The sequence below is a fragment of the Electrophorus electricus genome, chromosome 4 (genome assembly GCF_013358815.1).
Source record: "Electrophorus electricus isolate fEleEle1 chromosome 4, fEleEle1.pri, whole genome shotgun sequence".
Lineage (NCBI taxonomy): Eukaryota > Metazoa > Chordata > Actinopteri > Gymnotiformes > Gymnotidae > Electrophorus > Electrophorus electricus.
The window spans coordinates 24,468,307-24,489,115 of record NC_049538.1 but is presented as its reverse complement, the minus strand read 5'-3'; the positions used below and the strand labels follow the sequence as shown (position 1 = coordinate 24,489,115).

The window sequence follows — 20,809 nt, the reverse complement described above, 5'->3', positions numbered from 1 at the left end:
AAATATTACATGCAACATAAGTTTACAGTGAAGAGGTTGTTATGAATTGCTCACCTAATACTGAGTGCTCAAAATCATAATTGTGCTTTTCCATATAACATATCAGACCTGAAACAGGTGCCATTTAAGTTTGAAATTGAAATATTAGATGCTACTGTTTGCAATATAAACTTAGCTAATTTATTATAAACAGGTGTACTTTTAGAATTTAAAGCCTTTTTTCATGCTAATTGTGTTTATCTTCATAGTGGTTAGTTTATTGCTACGGGAGAGCTGACTGGCTGAATAGAGGGGTAACACCCTTCTCAGGCAACACTGCTGTAGGTCGCCATATAACAGTCTTACCATAACTATTCATATTGCATGTTAGAACTCAGGACATTCTTGATGGTAAATTGGCAAAATATGCAATTTCAGTTGACCTAGTAGCGCTTAAATCTAAATCTTATTCAAACTCCTAGTAAAGATTTAAGATGAGCAATAATCAGGAATGTTAATCCAACCTGGCTGCAACAATGCAGATGCGAATTTGTTCCTTCACATAAGGATGCTGTGAGAATATAACGATAGACTTTTCTTCAGATAGTTAAGCATGCTTACGTTTAAATTTCCGTCGGCTATTTGTGCCAGAAACGCGCTTTGATCGAATGTGTTAAATGGTTTAAATCCCTGGGTTTAAAGAGTTAAAAAATTATGTCCCGCTGTGATGTCACGAAGTTCATGTTGCAGTAATATCCGCTCAATACAATAATTTAAGAAGTCCGGAAGCGCTGTAATATAGGCGCTCTTATTATTTCGCAGGACCGAGGCGTGGGTGGCAGTGAGTGGCAGTTTCTGGTTAAATAAGGCTGTCGGCTTCTTGGGAATAACCGGGACCGTCAATTTAAATCTGTAGTGCAGCTTTTCCAAACAGTTGTATCCTCTGATCAGATGTCCGAGGACGAAAGTCCGTGTCCTTTCGCCGCCTTTAGCGTAGAGAGAGCCTTTATGTGAACCATAGTAAGAACGTCAACATCAAGAATAGTCTATGTAAAAAAAATCCTTTACCAAAATCATGGGCAACGGAATGAATAAGGTAATTTCGATATAACTGTTTCGAGACGGCCATGCATAGAAATGACTGCAACTGCTAGCTGTTTGCTATCGGAGTATAGGTGTAAGTAGGCTAAGTGTACGCTGCTTTGCAAGCTCAAGCCATGTTTGCACAACGGTGGGAAAACATCGACAGCTCGGTAGGCTACCGCGGTCAAGCTCTCCGCGCTTTAAATTGAAATGCGCCTATATGCCAGATATTACGGTGTTTCTCCGCGCACTTTACACAAAAACGTCCGAAGCGGAGAAACGGAGACTTTCGTGTTTAAGAGCACCGTTCAAAATGCTGTTCCTATTTAGTGTTTATCACGGGTTTATCCTCGGGTTTGACTGCCAGCTGAAACGGGTTATCGCTAGTGCAGTATTGCATATATGCAGAGAGCAGAGGGAACTCCAGGGCTGCCAGCTGCGTGGTGACCCTTGGCTATCACCAGATCAAGTTTGAAAAGATTCTACTGTACAAGTTTTTATAAATACATATTGAAATACTTGTATCTATGATGGTGCTTAAACATCCATTTCATACAGAGAACGTATAATTACCCGCGTATCTGAATTGTTCCATAATTCCTAAGCAATTCCTCTACCACCCAAGAGTGGTAGTCTTGGTCAATCACAGCTGCAGGTTTGGGCAGATTCTACTGTAATTTGTTCAAAAAACATATTAAAGTTCTAATATTGTTAATGGGGCTTAGAGACAGTATGGGTGATCTATTACTCAGAAATCGCCCATCATGCCAAAACCATTCACTGTCTCATAAGAATGGTAGCCCTTGGCTGTCACCAGTGTAAAGCTGGACAGATTCTGCTCTACCATTTTTTTTAAAGTCCATATTAAAATCATACTGCCTTTAGGTGACTTAATGTACTCATTTTGGATATCTATTTCTCAAAAATTTCCCATAATGCCAAAATAATTCCACTACCACATAAGAGTGGTAACCCTTGGCTGTCACCAGTGTGGGTTTGGGCTGATTATACTGTACTGTTTGCTCATAAAACCAAATTAAAATCAAATGAACTTTAGTATAATTAATATATTTCATATGTGATGATTTTGGTTATCACACCAGTCAAGAGTGATGGGCCATGTTTTTACAAGTTCATATTGAATCCTTGTATCTTTAATGATATTTAAATGCCCATTTTATACAGAGAAAGTAGGCCAGAGAAGTTAGCCATTTCTCAGAATTAGTAGTGGAATTTTTTTAGCAATATGGGAAAATTTTGAGAAATAGCTAACCATACTATTTCTAAGCCCCATTATCAATGTTAAGAATTTTAGATGGATTTATGAACAAATTATGTCAGAACAAAGTATAATCTGGTCATATTTTCACATTCAGAACAAAGTATAATCTGGCCATACTTGCACATTCTTGGGTGACAATGGAATTGTCTTGGCATTATAGAAGATCTTTGAGACAGAAATATCCAAAATTAGGCCATGTGAATATGAATTTGCATAAAGGTAATATGTACTTTCATGCGGCAGCATATCTTCATACAATATAGACACCTTTCTTATAAGGTTTCCACATTTACCTGTTTTTAAGTTTGTTTTAGTGTTGTGAGTTTATAGTTTGACATTTATTAATTATTGGTTTATTTTGTACTTACACATTTTGTAAAAGTGCATGTCTAATCTAAAGGTGTTCAAAAAATGTGGAAGTCTCCGTTTCTCTATGCTTAGGGAGCGTTTTGTTTGCGGTGGGCGGCGAAATACGGTAATATATTGCTTAAAGGCGCATTCAGATTTAAAGCTTGGATGGCTTGAGCGCGAACTGCTAAAGCGCGAACTGCTAAAGTAAACTGCTATGGTTAGCTTGACCGGGCGGTGCATGACCTGTCCACGTGCGAAACCATCTGCTCGAACAGCTTTTCCTCGGCGTTTGTATTTTACTGACTCCGCTAAGATGCTATGACTACCTGATCCAGGCCAATGCCGTGTGTTTATATTTATTTATTTATGTACCTCTCACAAGCATAACACAAAGATCTTGGGATACTTGGGATACTTTCAGATAGTTTTCATCGCCTGAGTCACAGTGAAGGCAGACCTGAATGAATGCCCACTTTCTTTCCTGTGCTCTTCTTTCTTTTGCATAGGTTGTTGATGGTCTCTATTTAGGGAATATAAGAGGTAAGCACTGCTTTCTTTCTCCAGTATATCAAGCAACATATGGCAGCGTTACCCTCTTCTCTGTCTTCCTCTGCGCGTTCTTCTCTCCTCAGTTTTACCTAGATCTATTTATAAAGAACGATTAACATGAAAACATAAAAACGCCATTCGTGAATATTTAATGTTTTCCATCCATTTCATTCTGGGCAGTTCTGGCCCTCCACAGTATCAGCACTATGGCAGCAGTATATTAGCTGGTTGGATTTTTTGTTCGAAAGCAGTTCTTTAAGCAATATGACATATTTCAGTATGATATTTTGATTTACTGTGCATGGATGTTCTTTGATTTATTTTTCTTATAATGTCAAATCCATGTTACCTGGAGCATGGAGTGGATGCTCATCCCTTACTGAAAACGTTCAGTTGATGCGCGTAACGGGCATGGAATATTCTAGATTCTATTTATAGCCATTACTTTGTTTGCCCTGCTGTATTTCTGAGTGCTACTTAGCAACTAAAAACAGACCGCTGGAAAATGTCTTAATGACACTCTCCATCCAAGATGAGATGTAGATTGGCATCCTGCATTATAATCGAATGAAAAAAATGTTTCAAAGATATACCAACATCAGCATCGATTCTATGGACAGCCTAACTACCAACCCACACACCATCTGCGCATCTTCTTAACAAGAATTTAAAGATATGAATATTCAAAGCAATAAATAATAACTCAGAGTTACTCTCTTTAAATTCCAGTAACTTTGAATTCCTCTCCTATTCATCCACAAGCTGCTACAGTGTTGGGGGTGGTGGTGTAATGTGACTATTGGCTCTCACAGCTCTTCTGTGCTAGACTGTATTTGAGTGACACTGAACAACTGTCACTCAAATGATGTCATTTGCATTTGCTCATGCGTATATCAGGTGCATGTGTCCAGTGAGGTTCACTTTACAGTCTGACATCAGGTCGAGCAACTTTTAAGGTGGTCAGCACCTTAAGGTGCATCTGGATAAAGCAGTCAGAATCAATGTTTTCAAAGGCATTCTATATGTCTCAGCTGTATCTGAATTGCCTGAACCACACCTTCATTGCCACAGTGCTAAATCAAGAGAAACGAATTCCATTCAAAAAAGCAGTTTTGTCACAGTTTTGCCATCAAATGTTTGTCTCCACAGACTCTGAGAACAGAGAAAGTCTGTCCCAGAATGGAATAACCCACATCCTCTCTGTGTACAACAATGCCAAGCCTGTACTGGAGGTAACGCATCCTTTCAAGGGCTTCTCTGTGAGTGGAGAGAGTGGGAGGGTGGAGAGAAGTTATGCATTTCCACTTTTCCTCTGTCATGACATCAGAATAGGACATTCTTTGGACGGGGGGGCCTGCTCACATTTTAGGTCATTTTAGTTATGTCAGTGCCTACCATTTTGACTAGCCATGAATGTGTCAGGGAAATTTATAGTTGTAGTATGCATACTCTCAACCACCAGACACCCACACAGAGCTGCTGCATTTGCAATTTCTATTCATTTCCTGTATTTCAAAATTGTGACCAAAATGTTTAGACCAAAACTTAGTTCTGCAGTCAACAACCGAGGTGGCAACAAACGTGCATACAAAATCCTTTATATCCTTTTCAACTTGAGTTTTATGATGGACCTGGTACAGAAAGAAGCTGGTACTATGCCACATGGATTAGACAGCTGACTGTAAATGAAAAAAATAGATATTTTATAGTGTAACTACATATAAACAGCATAAAATGACCTTAACATTAGTATTCAGAAGATAATGAACTAGTATAACCAACTACTAGTAAAGTTGACCACATGGGGGCAGTGATGTCTCATACTGAAATCTCAGATTTCTGATTTTCAAAGTGAAGTGCTGTTTAGTGTTCAAAAAACCTAACAAATGTCCAACCATCAGGCAGCATGTATCTTTAATAAAATCCAGATTTCACACCACTTCAAACAGCTCCATTTGTGTGAAGGAAAAAAAAAGTTCTTGAAGAGAATCTAGAAAAGATTAATGATTGAGATGATGTTCTCTGCACAGATTTCTGATTGTGCTTTTCTCTTTCAGGACATGACCTACCTTTGCATTCATGCAGCGGACGCCTCCAATCAGAACTTGTGAGTGATGCATGCGCTCAAATTAGCGTGCTCACACACCCTGACAAAAAAACTTTAGCAAATGAAAAATCAGCAGTCTGGTGAGATCTGCAGAGACAGCACTCCGTATGACCAGCCACTCTGGGTCTGGCTACTTATGGACAGCGGTGTATTTAAAAAAATCAGAACAAAAGAAAACATTGTGTTTTAATGATTGCATTTTAAGCTTATGTAAATATGAAAGGACAACCTATATTATTTACACACACAGAAAACAAAACAGTAATATCTATAATTTGTAAGAATTATTTGAACAGAAACCTTTATGTCAGCTGTAGCAAATACCCGATAGCATCCAAAACCAAAGGTTGTTAGTTTCTGGTAGACAGTATCACAGTGTACTGATATCGTACTGTCCATGATTTTCTGTTAGCACACAAAAGCATAGCTCATGTAATTTGTGGATAGCACAATGCAAAACTGAATACATAGGTGATTAATAACTAACTGAACTTTATAGTCTAGTTTTGCAGTTTGAGCACTGTCAGTAGTAATTTATAAACCAAGAGAGAAAGGGTTTTTTTTAAGAGTTGTGTTATCTGTCAGTGCCGCGGGGAGTTTACACATAACCATAGTCAGTTTTGCTCTTTCTTTACTGGGCTGCTGCTTATTTGTAGTGTCTCGCTCTGGCTCTCTTACTGCAACGAGAGTGAAATAAAGAAGTGTTATTGTAGGTTTAAGGTGGAGCATATTTTGGAGATGAATTTCACTATAAATACACGGAAATACATAAATAAATGCATAAATATATGGTAACATGTCAGTCTCAGCCTTCTGGTGCAGGTTGAGAAAGTGACCACCAAGCTGAGTCTATCTCCATGAAGCAACAGCACAGTGCTAGATGGGGTGTCTGTCTCTGACTCACTGACCACATTTACACCAACACCTCCTCCTGCATACAAACTCTCATTGGTTTCCAACAGAACGATTAAAGACTGTTCTTTGTTGCTCAGGGTCTGTACCTGAAAAAATAAACCTCTAAATCATTTTTCTGGAGAATTGAAAGGTGTATGTTTAGGATCAGTTTCTTTTTGAAGGAATTCCTGGCTACGGCTCAAACGATTCTATGGACACAGCAGCTCACGGTTTGCCATGGGCCTGCAGAGCTGATAAAGAACAAGCCATCTTAAAAATCACTTGCAGTACTATTGTCTGGGCGCTAAAAACAGTTGACTCTTTCTTCCAGTTTTGCATTCCCATTCTCATTTCTAGAAACAATTACATGGTGCATGTTTGGAGAAATGATGCCCATAATTCCAGATGATTAGAGTTAGTGGTGGATGAGTGTCGTGAGGGTTCCTGGGGGGCTACGGCCCACTGTTGCAACCCAGCAGGAGGAAGGAAGCCGCCCAGGCCAGCAGGCCTATTCACAGCTCTGCTGTCACAATCCCACGGCTACAAAAAGAAGGATAACGGTCAATCTGCTTGTTTCATCACCCCAGCATGGCCTTTCTTAAGATAATGACCATGCACATCCAGCAGTCAAAAATGACGTGCTATGGAAACGTTTCTGCTCAAGTTCTCTAGTGTTCAGTTACACTGCATTTTTATTTTTATTTAATGCAGTATGTTCGAGAGCTCATTGAGGTGTTGTTTGGATGCATTTCTGTCCTGTTATATTTTGCTTGTATTTGTCATAACACATAGTATTATCAACACCATGAAGTATCATTTTCTGAGGTCCTGAAAAGGTTTGGGAGGAAAATTGTTTTTCGTTTTTGAGCTGACTCATGGCAATAGTTTTACAGCTCAGGAGTAATGTGCTGTCATGATCAACTGTCACTTCCTCATTTTAGATATAAAATGAATGTTTTTGAGTATAGTATTTCTGATAATCTGTACAAGAACATGCAAAAGGACATTTTTTTTCCCCAGACATTAACAAATTTAGAATTGTATTGTATTAACTGTATTGCATTGTATTAATTGTATTAACACATTTAGAATTGTATTTCAATATCAAGCTATTTTACAGTGTGGGTATGTAAAACTTTCTAAATATGTATTTTGTTACCATTACATTTACCACACTTGGCAGATACTCTTATTCAGAACCACTTATTTTTCAATATTGCAGTATGTGTGCTGTCTTAGGAGTGTGACCTTGGTGTGGCTAGCACACATTTCTGTCAGGGTTAGAGGGTTAGCGTCAGGAGCTCTGGTTCTTTTGTTTCCTATTGCTTTGGACTGGTTTGGTCTCATTTCAGTCTCTGTGACCACATGAAAGAAAATCTGCACCATCTAACCAATGTAACATGTAATCCGGAAATTAGAAATTGCTGATGGTGTCATTTAACTGAGAAACATAGCCGACTAGTGTAGCTTTGCTGCAGTGTTTTGGTTTTTTTTGCTTGTTTGGGAAAAAAGACTCTCGAGGCAGATGCCCTGCATATGGAGTTTTGCAACATTGACAGATTTCATACCTGAAAAAAAGTTTAAAATCTAAAAATAAATAACGTAAATAATGAATAATGCCCAGGGATTATAAACAAGTGTTTATCATAGAATCTGCATACCTTACTAAAGTAAAGCAAAACAGTTACTGTCCTTGAGGAGAAAATTCGGTTGTGTACATGTAGTACTATAGATTTTCTCTGAACTTCATGGCTTTTAAAAAAAAAATTACCAGGAAAATGTTCTGGTCATTTCTAGGATAATGATTTGCATTTTTTTTTAATTCTTAGATTATTTTACTCTGTTTTGCTTGAGAGTGCAACTGAACTTTCATTAGCATTCAACCCCCCCCAAACTGTGTGTTTTTTTCAGGTTACAGCACTTTAAAGAGTGCATCTGCTTTATCCATGAGTGCCGGCTAAATGGAGGCTCTTGTCTGGTCCACTGGTGAGTGGGTGAGATCGTGGAAGTTACCCAAAGACTGCAATGCGTAACGAATGACAAATGGCAGTATCACTCCACAGCCGACAAAACAGAAGCTGTGGACTCCTGGAAAAAAAGACGTTTTATTATCGTAGTATTAAAAAAAAAAAAAAAAAAAAAAAATGCTTGGTCTACAATTAAAGGTCAAGATGATTAAAAGGGAGAGACATGATCAAAAGCCAATGCAAACACAGCTGTAGTGAATAAATATAATTTATTACTCATTCCAATTTAATACTAACTTCTGGGCAAAATCAGTAGCACACCTTGTCTTGGAAGTCCCCTCAATTAGGGGTTTTCTGGGGAAAACAAGTTCACTGGAAGAATGATTTAGCCACATAATGTTTTAATCATTGCTTAATCCTATAACTGTTTGTATGGTCTAGACAGAAACATGAGTCGTGTGTCAATTATGCTTTAACCTGAAGGGATAGATGATTGCTTGAGTAGGTTTGATCTGTTTCTAGCGAAGGTACCCTAACATCTGTGGCCTGTTAACACTTCAGTCTAGCTGGAGTGTCACGCAGCACAACAGTGGTGGTAGCCTACCTGATGACGGTCACCACCCATGGCTGGGAGGAGTGTTTGTCAGCGGTAAAGGCAGTACGCTCCTTTGTGGGCCCCAACTACGGCTTCCAGCAGCAACTGCAGCAGTTCCAGATGACACAGCTCTCTGAGGTACACATCTCTCCAATTAGATTTCACCTCAGATGGTTTGGAAATGTAATTGTCTTCATTCTTTAATTTATTCATTCATTCACTCAACGTTTACTCAGAAAGACTATTCATAATCTAGGTAAGCAAAGTGCATAGATGATTTTTACAAAAGTTTTCATTCCAGTAATTGGGGATGTCGTGGATGCCATGTTTGGCTAGATACATTTCATGAAAAGCATTAATCAGTTAGAACTGTCCCCTCACCACAAACTGTAAACTCTCCACACCTCTGAATCTTATTAGACATTATCAGAGTGCAATAAGTAACAGAAAATCTAAATGCATATCTGTGTTTCTGTGAGTCCTATGACAAATCGCAGAATTGTACATGTGCTTAAAATTCCTCATTATCTTCTTCCTGTTTCAACCTATGGCAGCAAGGTTCATTTTTACTCACTTTATCTTTACATTTCTGTCTCGGGTACATTTGTCTTAAACTCTAATGTAGGACAAGCCAAAAGGCAGACCTTCCAGTCCAACTATCTGTCACGCCTCTCTGTGATGCAGTCGTTGAAACAAGCTGGAACTGGGTGCTGGAAACAGTATGACCTTGTACCTTTCAGGAAAAATATTCCTTCTAAAAATCAAAGGCAGGAACCAAAGTGTAATTAAGAGTGGATGCTCCTTCCAATGGAGATTTGCCTCCATACTAGGAAAGTGTTGATACAGAAAATACATTTCTTTCATAATGATGTGCTGGTCAATGGTTCTCACCACCCATCAGGAAGAAAGGATCTATACTAGTGCAAACAAAAGGTGGATGGAGTAAGCTGAAGAATCTTATCTTTCTGCATTCTGTAGAATTCTGTGGAATTGCTCTATGCATTCTACACATTTTCTGTGCATGGTCTATACATGTAGCTCAGTGTTTAAGGTACTTAACTTGTAATCGGAAGATTGCTGGTTCAAGCCCCACCACTGCCAAGTTGCTGCTGTTGGGCCCCTGAGCAAGGCCCTTAACCCTCAATTGCTTAAGTTGTCATAATTGTAACTTGCTTTGGATAAAAGTATCAGCTAAATACCATAAGTGTCCATTCTGTCATGCCCATTTCTGTTTCATTTTCATGTTGTACATGGAAAGTTTCATTTATATGAGTTTACACATTGACCTAGAGAAGGTGTGAGAGGTTTTCTTGTTGGGGCTCTGTTGACACCTCTCACACAGGCTCACACGTATGTGCAGCTGGCTGCCACAATCCAGCATGCTGCATGCATCCACCTAACCCTGCAGGGGAGGTGCACAGGGCAACAGACCCACTCGAATGAGCAAGGGGAACTCAGGGGACTTGCTGAAATTGCATTAACTCAGGCTTGTTCATCACGTGGATGTCATTATTGCCAGAGAATTGCAACATTCACTTTTCTGTTTAAAATATGTATTTTTTGGCATTATTAAATACTTGGGTATGGCTGTGGTTATGATTTTTAGGAACTAATGGGTCCTGATGGGGATTTACTTTTTTACAGATTTTGCCGCATGATTTTGTCATGTTGCAAACACATAGATGAAGAAGGGTCCTCAAAGCAATTGTAATAGTTTGTAAACTTTCAAATAAAACATTTTCTGAAAGTTGTTAGATCGCAGTGAGAATACTCCCCGTATTAGTGGAGCCCACCAGATATGCACATATTTGCTTTGAAATGTTACTTGGAGCTTAAGGCCAGACCTCATAGTAATGACTTTAGGGAGCTTTGACTCATGTTTCCTAGTAGTAGTACCTTGCCTGTCCAGACACACAGCTTTTGTTCTTAGCTTGTATGAGGTCATGTGGGTGTTAAACACTGGAGGCAAGAACCTGTAGTTTGCAAGGCATTTAGCTTCCTTTTAGAAAGGTTTGTTGTTTTCCCATTGACACACTTATCCTTTTAGAAGATAAGTGACATATCAGATTACTCTCAAATAAATTACACAGATTTTATATGAAACAAATGGATATTTAGTGTAGCTGTTCAGTAAATTTGCAAAACGTGTTCAAAATTATTCCAGTTTTATTTATTTAGTTGTTTGAAGCTAGAACTGACCAATACATTGCTATATTGCTATAGTCATTGCTATAAGGTATAATCATCTAATATATGATCATCTAAACAACGAAACACTGTTCTAAACACATTTAGAGGCAATTTATCCTCTGAGTAATAGCACTTTTTACTGGTTTTTGATACATTGTGTTGCCATAGAGAATTCATTAAACTTCAAGACATTAACAGCTACATATTTGAGCAGTCAGCACATTTTGAAGGACAGTCAGCTGTGGACTGACTGTGCACTCACTCTTTTTAAATGTCAGGACTTGTTGACTGTCCTGACATTCTCCATGTGAGAGAGTTTTTAACTTCTTGCTGAAGGTGGCTGAAAGAGAACTGAAACAAAGTGTCTGTGAGTCTCTGGACCATAAAGGCATTCACATCAATTTTTTCTGAAGAGCAGAACAAACTAGATAGATCTGACCGGACCTGAGATGATTTTCATTTGTTTGGTTTTGTATCGTACACTGGATATTGGTGGATATACCTGATTTTTTTCAGTTATTATTTTTGAGTCACTTTGCAGAGACTGCCACATTTGCCAGAATCTTGTCAGAAAAAAAAAAAAAAATCAAATAAAAACTACCCCTTAGGTTAATATTGAATCAGGAATCTTTCTGTTTCATTTTTACATATAGTTTTTATTGTATATTGCAGACACATTTTGACAGCTCAGGACAGAATTTCAGGAATGTCTAAAATAACATATTGCAAAGAATGTGACACGGACATTTGGAAGATGATGATTTGAAGCCTTGCATTAGGTCATTTTCAGTTTTGCAGTATTAAAGATAACACTGGGTAAAAGCACAGTGACAACAGTCATTCTTGTTTTGTCAGGACTGTACTATAGCCAATTTCAGTTCTTGATTGTGTTGTGTGGTTTCAGGTTTGGCTTCCTTTCAATCCAGCAAAGGATGATCAGGTGGACTTGAGATGGACTTTCAAGAGATTAGATTTGTCTAGTCTACATTTTTTTACTAGAACAGAAACAACCTTCGCAGGGTTTAGCTGCCTGATCCTTTATGGATTCTCCTAAGCTTCTGGCTTCTGACAAAGTGTTTTTTCAAAGTCCTGAACAAAAAAAGGTGTTGATTCTACTTGGGGTCTTGAGCTATGAACCATGATTATAGACAATGAATTTGTATGTGTTTATTATTCTGAGATTGCTGTAAACAGTACAGTTTGCTTAGTATTACCTCTCCCGAAGTAATCCAGCAGCGGGTACGAAATGAGGTAGATGCGAAGTCTCCACAAACGCAATAACTTCAAGATTCACATAACAGAAATGTTACAGATTTGTTCTTACTTTTGCCTGTTGCTTAAGGCATTGGATATTCTCTCTCATTAATAGTGTTACTCAACTAGTTTTTATTCTGTTCATCTTCACTGAATCTCTCTGGGGTATCTCTGAATCCAAGCTCAGGGAAGTAAACCCCCCTTATGCCATGGCTGGCCATGTTTACACGGTGTGCCTTACTTTCAGTCATGAACAATAGATTGTCCCTTCAATCTGGAAGTTGGTGATGTGAGTTCAACAGCAGTTGTTTCTTGTGGTGCTTCTGACAAGGTCATGTCTTGTCGTTTATAATGTCACCAAATACAGGACACCAGCTTTGCTGACCAACCTGAATGCAACCTGACCAACCTGAATGAGTTATTTGCTATAGTTATTGCACATTGCTGCTTTGTCCTGTGCCCATATTTTGCTCTGTGGCTGATATATGTTTCCATATGTGAGTTAATTACATTTCATTTATAGACTGCTGTCTGCATAACATGGTGTATGTCTGCTGTGTTGTCAAGGACTCCCTGACTTAAGGCACCTCCTGACTGCATGTGATATTTAATCATACAATAATGTAATTGCCCTTAAAAAGGCGAGTGAGGGACAGTGATTAAACGCACTATTTTTCGCACTACAAAGGCACTATTACTTCAGACATATAAAGCTCACATGTTCAGGAAGGCTTATGGATGTGACTGTGATTGTCTCACAGAATGTGACGTGAATGTCCAGCACTGGGCAATTTAATTGTGCTCTTTCACTGCCACAGTGTATTTAGTCTTTCCCAGACTATTATTATTCTTTAACTGTAATATTAACCAGCTATGTTTTGCATAATGAAAAAGACACATTATATTTACATTATATTTACAGTTATAGTTATATTTATGTCTTTTCACTTTCAGAGCACAAAGAGATCAAGTCATGTAGGGCTGGGTGAAAACGCAATAGATCTATAACATTTTAAATGTAATTAAATGGGAAAACGCTATGGTGACTTAAAAATAAATATTTATTAATAAATTCATAATTTGAGCTCAGCAAAAAAAGATGAGCCCAGGCAAAAAAATACTTTACTGGAAGAAAAATCTTTAAATCTGCATGAAGAAACGGCTTTTATAATTGTCATCCTGTACAGGAAAGAATGCCTGCTTGGAAAGTAACGGGAAGCTCTGCCCCCATAACGCACTCTAACTCACACCCACCAACAGGTCCTGATAGAGGGGGATTCCCATGACCCTGTCCAAACCCCCAAAACCTACGCAGCCAACTTACAACCCTTGCTGTAACTCAGCCCAATTTACACACACAGTGGAGTGATTTGATTTTATAAGCAGGTATTTTACATTTTTAATAATATTTTATAAAATGATTCCAGAAACAGCGTGTAGAAATCTAGTACATAACCTCTAGCAGAATATAACAGTGATATTGAAAGTGAAAGTATGTAATTATTGCTTTCTTTCCACCTAAGTATCCAGTGTAGGACTGGGTCTGGTGAGTTAGAGTGAACAAACAGTTTAACAGCCCATGTTCTTGTGGTCAACTGCTGCGGTTAAACTGTATAGGGTTTGTGATCTTCATTCATCTGTGATGCTGTGTCCTAGCATTTAACCTGCGTTGTATTTTAGTATTGGATGTCGGGAAAACTACAGCTTCCTTAAAATGAATTAGACTTCTACACTATAAAGTGTTTTGTTGTTGTCGTTGTTTATTTGTTTGTTTTAAATGCTTTTTGATTCACCTGCAGATCGTCACAATGACAGAGGGTTAAGTCCGATGCTAAACCCTTTTTTTCTTTATTTCAAACCTTTTCAATATCAGCTCCGAGTTCGCGTTTCCCTCTTCCTCTCCCTCTCTCAGTATCGCGCTTGGCTGCGAGCAAGCTACCGATCCAGCCCGTTCAAAGACCAGGAGCAGGTGGCAGCCTTGCTGGGCCGGTATGCTGAGCAGCAGGCCCAAGAGAGGCGGAGACGGGGCGAGCGGGACTGGATGAACCAGGCCAGCAGCCTCTGCTCTGCGCCCTACCACCGTTACAACGGCTCAGGCTGCAACAGATGAGTGGAGGCCCTGTTTGTGGAGCCAACTTCAACTAAGAGGGCTTACGAGCTCATGACGGTTGCTGCTCGTATGAATCTACATTAAGCCTAGCCGAGCTCAGCAATGCTGCGTGCCCAGACTCTTAACTGAGGCCGTTCAGCGGGTTTGCCTGAATTCCTCCGTAATTTAACCTCTATATGTAACATTGTCAGTCAAACGTTAGACTACATTATGAAAGCCAGTATGCTGACTTTGGGTGATTAATGACTGAATTCATAACAAAGTTTTTTCTTTGTTTTTTGTTTGTTTGATTAATTAATGGATCGGTTGATTGATCAATTTATTGATTTCTTGATCAGTTGTTTGAGGTCCCAAATGCCTGTTTCAGTCAGTATGACTGCCATAGGAAAAATGTATTATTCTAGAACTGTAAAAACCATATTAATTCTCTCTTTCTCCCACTCTTTATAATTTATATTTTTGTGCATATAGCTGGTGATTCAGTGTGACATAAATAAAGAAATAATCTCAATTAAACCCATTGTTTAATTTAAAGTGAAAAACAACTATGCCAGAGTGTACTGTAAATGGCTCAGAACTTTATATGAAATTTTTTTTTTTTTTTTTTTTGCTGCACAAATCTTCTGTTATTAAACACTATTTATGAAACTCACTAAGACCAGTTCTGTTTAATTACAGTAGCTATTTCTTAAACCTTCAAGATCATGAACACTGAGTGAAAAGAAAGGTTACAGGTGTACATGCCTAAACTTCAGGTGTCCATGAGTGTAGAAGGCCATGTATAATAGAGGAATGAGCCGCGTAACGGGTGGATGCCAGTCTGAGCGTCCCCCTTCACCAGGTCCATGTAAAGAGTGCACCTCAGAGATGAGAAGAAGCCTCAACCTGTACTCAGATCCTGAAACAGGCCAAAAGCATGTGACCTCCCCTCCAAGATCCGCTTTTCATAGTTTCCAAATGATATTTAACTTCCTGGATGCAGGTTAGATTCCAGGTTGGCATTAACTATTTCAGACCATGTTCACCAGATGACAGACCACATCCTCTCACATACCTTAACCTGGTGTGTGTACTGTATTAAGGAAAAGTAAGTGCTGTAATGTATTATTTATTGCTATAAAAATGAGGCAGTTATTTGATTATAGAACTTGTATAAATATGTTCAAGTGAAAAAAAGCCCATATTTAACCATAGTCCATGAAATTATAAAGTATAAGAATTGCCGCGTAAAATGTAAGGGTGATACTCTACACGAGAATGATATTTCATGTAGAAACCTACTTTATGTTCATAATGCTTTAAATTAATCGAAAGAGCGAGTAGTATTGGGTCTAAAGTGGTTCGTTTTTCAGGCAGTATAGAGAAAGTGAATTCATATTTTTTTACGCATAAAATGCCTAGGAAAAGTATACGTCAGTAGCCTAGGATTCGGAAGATGTGTGCTTTTGTTAACTCTTATTACTTAAGAATGGACAGAGTCTGTGCTTTTCAATTGAACAGTGACTGATGAAACTGGTGGTTGACTAAAAACACGCAGGATAAAAACATCAAGGCTGTAAAGTCCCTTTTCCATGTGAAGGAAGCCCACGCCGAAGGTCTTTAAAACACCTCCGTAGCTTTAAGAATGGGCGATTTCTTGTAAACGGCACCGCTTCGAAGAAATTTTCCGTACCGTACACGCAAGTGAAGCGCACGATTGGTTTGATTGGATGCGTAGGAGTTCGGGGCGTCACTCCGACCTCCATTCACACAGAATAAACCGAAAGACATTCCTTCGTAATAAATCAGAGTTTGGTTACACATTAGACTGCGCGTTGAAGGCTTTAACAGTGCTGCACAAAGTGGGAAGGTACGTAGCCGAAAAGGAGGCTTTAAATTAGTCCGGGCTAACTCGGTTAAATTCGTAAATGATTAGCGTACGCTGTATATTATGAAAGACGTAACGTGTTGAATTTACCGCTCTGTTTTAGGATGACACTGAATCCAGGAGGACGCCGGCTCAAACAATGGCTGATTGAACAAATCAACAGTACTGTTTACTCCGGGTTACTCTGGGAAGATGAAAATTTTACTATGTTCCGAATCCCGTGGAAGCACGCAGGAAAACAGGACTACAACCAGGAGGTGGATGCGTCCATTTTTAAAGTAAGTTTTAAAGTGAAGTTTGAATGCCCCCCCCCCCCCCCCCCCCCCCCCCCCCCCCCAAAAAAAAAAAAAACCCTATGTGCATTTGCATTAACTGCAGAAAAATAAAAGCTAACACTGAAATTAATCTCGTATTGTATTATTAGCATGTGCTATTGGAAAACAACAACAACAAAAAAAACAACAAAACAAAAACAATCAACACAAGCACACGTTTGTGCCATCTGATGGCGTCTTAGCATACTACACTTGTAAATGGACTTAATAGCTGCGTTTCGAATCGATACGTGAAGGTAACCGGTAAAACTTCGAGATTCAGTTCTAATCATCTATAAACCTATGTTGTAATCTAACAATAATATTTTATTCTAAATAGATTAATTTAAACATTAATTTGACAGGTAACCCTTTTCACGTTTTTATACATAATGTGCATAAAAATAATGTTTATACTCTATGACAGAATAACATGAAAATACTCTGAGCACTCTGAAAAATAGTTTTAGACTACTTTGTGTATGCCAGGGTAATGCAGACGAACTCCGTAATTAATACCTCAATGAACACTTGAGCATGTAATTTCTTTTACATCTTGGAAGGCATGAAGGATACATAACTGATATCAACTACATAAAATATGTCCTGTCTCGCAGGCTTGGGCCGTGTTTAAAGGGAAATTTAAAGAAGGCGATAAGGCCGAACCGGCTACGTGGAAGACTCGGCTGCGATGTGCCCTCAACAAGAGTCCCGATTTTGAGGAGGTAACGGAACGTTCTCAGCTGGACATTTCGGAGCCGTACAAAGTGTACAGGATTGTCCCAGAGGAGGAACAGAAGCGTGAGTGTGCGTTGGTGACAAAACCTTGTGTATATATTACATCTGTTCCGCTGCCCATGATGTATTAATGTATGAATTTTGCCTTATGAGTGACGTGTGCGCCAGCATTATGAATCCAGAAAAATCGGTATCTCTTTAACATGGAGTCGAAATGTCTTTTTTAGTAGGTAAAGGCATTACCCCGACCTTGAACATGGGCTCCTCCACAGATGGAGCTGAGATGGAGTGCAGCTCAGCAGACCTGGACCAACTCATCAAAAAGGTGCACTCATAAACCCCCCCCCCCCCTCCCCCACGCCTCCCTGTGATGGATTTAAAATATATTCAGACTTATATGCAGTAGAAGGCTTTGTCCACACAGTAGTGTTAAAGTTTTAAGCCATGACTGTAGACAATATATTGTACTTGAACACGTATTGAAGGACATATTGGATCGAATTGTTAAAAGACGTATTGGATTGAATTGTTATGCTGGACTTTTTAATCTATTTATTTCTTTATTTATTTTGTGCAGCCTTCAAACGACGAATACCCTGGCATTATTGAGAAGAGTCCTTCTCCTGTGGATGAGAACTGCAATGTGCAGCCATGTCAGGAGTGGTGGCACCCGGGATCTCAAAATGGTATGATCGTCTTATTCTGGTCAGCACACCCTTACTGCAACATGCATGCATTTTGTGTGGGAAAACAGGAACAAAAGTGTCTCTGTCTTTTGTGTCACAGTTCAGCGTGAACTGGGAAAGGAAAAAAAAACACACACACACACACACACACACAACCCTGTCTTGTAACAATTAATGAACTGTTCTAAATTCTACTGTTATACGTTCTCAGGTCATCGATCTGCTAGACAACTGTTAGCATCCTAATTTAGGAAAAAAAAAATCAGGACTGCATTAATGTGGGCAAATGACATGGCTTGAGACAGCACAAGAAAGCTGGAAGAGATTTTGTGCTCAGCTTTGCATGGTTAGAGGGACAGATTGGCTAATGTCCGTTAGAAAGTTGCTGACATAGCTTCTGTCTTTCTTGGTTTCATGAGTAAGGTTTAGCTACACAGAATCTGCCGGTGTTAACATTCACCCTTGTTGAACTTTTCAGTCATAAATGCTCAAAAAGGAAAACATTTTTTCTTCTTCTCTCTATAGTTCTCCCTTTACATCCAGATCCATCACCAATAAACACATTTAATGCAGGTATGTAGTATCTGGTCACTTGTCACTCATTTATTTTCATATACAATGTCAAGAAGTTGTCTAGCTCTAGCAAATTCTTTCTGTCTCAGTTCTGTCTCTACTTTGTTGGGTAGCAGCTATAAAGATTTAATAATTACAGTTTTATTACCGTCGAGATAGAGTTTTAAAGCTGGGGGTTAATAAAATGATGTATAAAATCATATGTCTCTCCAGGTTTCTCTCAGATGATGATCTGTTTCTACTATGGGGGGAAGCTAATGGGCAGCACTCTGACCACACACCCAGAGGGCTGCCGAATCTCTCCATGCCGACCACCTGGAGCCAACGCCCTGCTCTATGGCCCGGACAGCCTCCAGACTGTGCGCTTCCCCTCCGTGGAACTCATCGAGCATGAACGGCAGCGCCAGGTCACACGCAAGCTCTTCGGGCACCTGGAGCGTGGCGTGCTGCTTCGTGCCAACCGCGAGGGCATCTTCATCAAGCGGCTGTGCCAGAGCAGGGTGTTCTGGAGTGGACAGGATGCCCAATACAACCCAGGTGCCAGCAAGCTCGAGAGAGATGCCGTGGTCAAGCTCTTTGACACCGGCAGGTTTTTGCAAGGTAAGAACATGGCTGTCAGTGCAGAAGACGTCCAGCCCGGGTTGGTGGATCATGGTGTTATGGTCCGTCGCGTAGAGTGTTCACTGGGGTGCTGTGTTTCTCAGCTCTCCAGTTGTACCAGGAGAACCAGTACCCTGCCCCAGACCCGACTGTCTCTCTGTGTTTTGGGGAAGAGTTCACAGACTTCAACACAGCAAAGAGCAAATTAATCATTGTGCAGGTAAAAGTTGTGACTGTTTCCCTATTCTTCAGTAAGATTTTTGTTTAATCATAATGAAGTCTTGTAACTACATACCTTTCATTTTAGTTTTGATGTAGTTACTGTATAATTCATAGTAGTTACTGAATAATAAGATTAATAACTACATAATAAGCATAGTGTAAGAGGGTAACAGATAAAATGATCCAGCAGTTTGGCCATTTTCCATATCCTGCTGTTGAATATTGTGGGACTTTTACATCTTTATTTTAGCGTTTTCTTTGGTTTCATAATTACCTGGTAGACCTGGGGTAATTTAATATGCGGGTTTCTCTCTGAACAGATCACAGCTGTGAATTGTCAGCAGCTCGTAGATGCAGTGACTGCCAGGAGAACACAATACAACAGCGGAAACCTGGAGATCTCAGATGAGCTGGCCAGCGACCAGATGGCTCACATTTACCAAGACCTGTGCAACTACCCTGCTCCCCAGAGGACACCCTGCTACAGGGATAACCTGCCCATCACTGCCTGAGCTAAAGCTCCGACACCTGCTCAGATAAATAGACACTTCCCAGACCAACTCAGTGTGATTTAAAGCATATGCTGAACAATGACCATGGACTTCTACAGCGTGCCAGTAATGAACATTAGCGGAAAGGCCCTTTAAAGTAGTTCAACACAAATGTAGCATGTCTTTCTGCTGTCTCAGGGGTAGTAGCTTCAAAAATGGCAAATGTTCTCAGGGAAGTCGATTGACGGAATATTGTCAGTTCTAAAGCTTATCTTTAATATGTTTCAAGTAAACTTTCTGTCTTGTACAATTGTGTACATAAACCATTTAACACCTGTGGCAAAAGCTCACTGGAGCTGCACTGATTGAACACTGATTGGACTTCATCATGTTGAAAGATGAAATCATCAAATTATTATTGAATTTCCAGTGAAATGCAGTTGTAATTGCAATGTTATTCATCGATGCAAGTTTTTTCTCACATGCTTCATTTTAAACAAACTTCAACTGCTGACAAAATTAATAATCAACCAAAAATATCTATATGTTGAAATGTGGTTATATGTTGAAATGTGCTTTTTTCTGTTGTACATTGTTTGTTTTTGTGAGTCAAAAATAGATAGGTTTTACTATCCCCATTTTTTAAAATAATTTTGAAATAAACAAATTTAAAGTATTATGTTCTCATTATATTATATTTGGGTTTACCAAACTACAAAAATAATAATTTTAGAAATTGTTATTAATGAATAATTACAATTATAACTACAATAGCAACAGTAAAACTGGGATGAGCAGAATTGTCCTTCTTCTGAACAGAGGTACTGATACTCATAGATGCTCGTAGATGCAGTGACTTTTGCATTTGAGTACTGTAACATCACATTGATCTTTCTCACCACAAATGGTGAGATAAGAACAAACTTTCACTTCTCCAGGACAAAGTGCTACTTTAAA

At 39.1% G+C, this 20,809-nt stretch overlaps 2 protein-coding genes across 6 annotated transcripts; both read left to right on the top strand.

Annotated features, from left to right (window-relative positions):
• The first annotated feature begins 753 nt into the window (after nucleotides 1-753).
• dusp22a (dual specificity phosphatase 22a) lies at nucleotides 754-15,007 on the top strand. 3 transcript variants are annotated; one of them, XM_026999608.2, is made up of 8 exons: nucleotides 754-1,075; nucleotides 3,202-3,235; nucleotides 4,394-4,476; nucleotides 5,302-5,351; nucleotides 8,157-8,231; nucleotides 8,774-8,945; nucleotides 13,512-13,637; nucleotides 14,164-14,232. In XM_026999608.2, the coding sequence occupies exons 1-7, from the start codon at nucleotides 1,055-1,057 to the stop codon at nucleotides 13,587-13,589; spliced, it is 513 nt and encodes a 170-aa protein (XP_026855409.1). In that variant the 5' UTR covers nucleotides 754-1,054; the 3' UTR covers nucleotides 13,590-13,637; nucleotides 14,164-14,232. The 3 variants fall into 3 exon arrangements, with proteins under 3 accessions (XP_026855409.1, XP_035381705.1, XP_026855408.1); XM_035525812.1 differs by lacking the exon at nucleotides 14,164-14,232 and adding an exon at nucleotides 13,775-14,156; XM_026999607.2 differs by lacking the exon at nucleotides 13,512-13,637 and having other exon boundaries at nucleotides 14,164-15,007.
• A 360-nt stretch (nucleotides 15,008-15,367) lies between these two features.
• irf8 (interferon regulatory factor 8) lies at nucleotides 15,368-20,528 on the top strand. 3 transcript variants are annotated; one of them, XM_026999430.2, is made up of 9 exons: nucleotides 15,368-15,448; nucleotides 16,332-16,506; nucleotides 17,160-17,349; nucleotides 17,508-17,605; nucleotides 17,858-17,966; nucleotides 18,492-18,539; nucleotides 18,753-19,139; nucleotides 19,244-19,359; nucleotides 19,682-20,528. In XM_026999430.2, exons 1-9 carry the CDS (start codon nucleotides 15,390-15,392, stop codon nucleotides 19,871-19,873), a joined length of 1,374 nt encoding a protein of 457 aa, XP_026855231.2. In that variant the 5' UTR covers nucleotides 15,368-15,389; the 3' UTR covers nucleotides 19,874-20,528. The 3 variants fall into 3 exon arrangements, with proteins under 3 accessions (XP_026855231.2, XP_026855230.2, XP_026855229.2); XM_026999429.2 differs by lacking the exon at nucleotides 15,368-15,448 and adding an exon at nucleotides 16,016-16,210 and having other exon boundaries at nucleotides 17,160-17,343; XM_026999428.2 differs by lacking the exon at nucleotides 15,368-15,448 and adding an exon at nucleotides 16,016-16,210.
• Nucleotides 20,529-20,809: the final 281 nt, after the last annotated feature.

Excerpts from the sequence above, each read along its gene's own strand:
- dusp22a (XM_026999607.2), top strand. The coding sequence starts at position 1,055 with ATGGGCAACGGAATGAATAAG. Across the intron at positions 1,076-3,201 it reads TGGGCAACGGAATGAATAAG|GTTGTTGATGGTCTCTATTT; the intron begins GTAATTTCGATA and ends TCTTTTGCATAG. Across the intron at positions 8,946-14,163 it reads AGATGACACAGCTCTCTGAG|TATCGCGCTTGGCTGCGAGC; the intron begins GTACACATCTCT and ends TCCCTCTCTCAG.
- irf8 (XM_026999428.2), top strand. The coding sequence starts at position 16,071 with ATGCGTAGGAGTTCGGGGCGTCACTCCGACCTCCATTCACACAGAATA. Across the intron at positions 16,507-17,159 it reads TGGATGCGTCCATTTTTAAA|GCTTGGGCCGTGTTTAAAGG; the intron begins GTAAGTTTTAAA and ends CCTGTCTCGCAG. Across the intron at positions 17,606-17,857 it reads TGGACCAACTCATCAAAAAG|CCTTCAAACGACGAATACCC; the intron begins GTGCACTCATAA and ends TATTTTGTGCAG.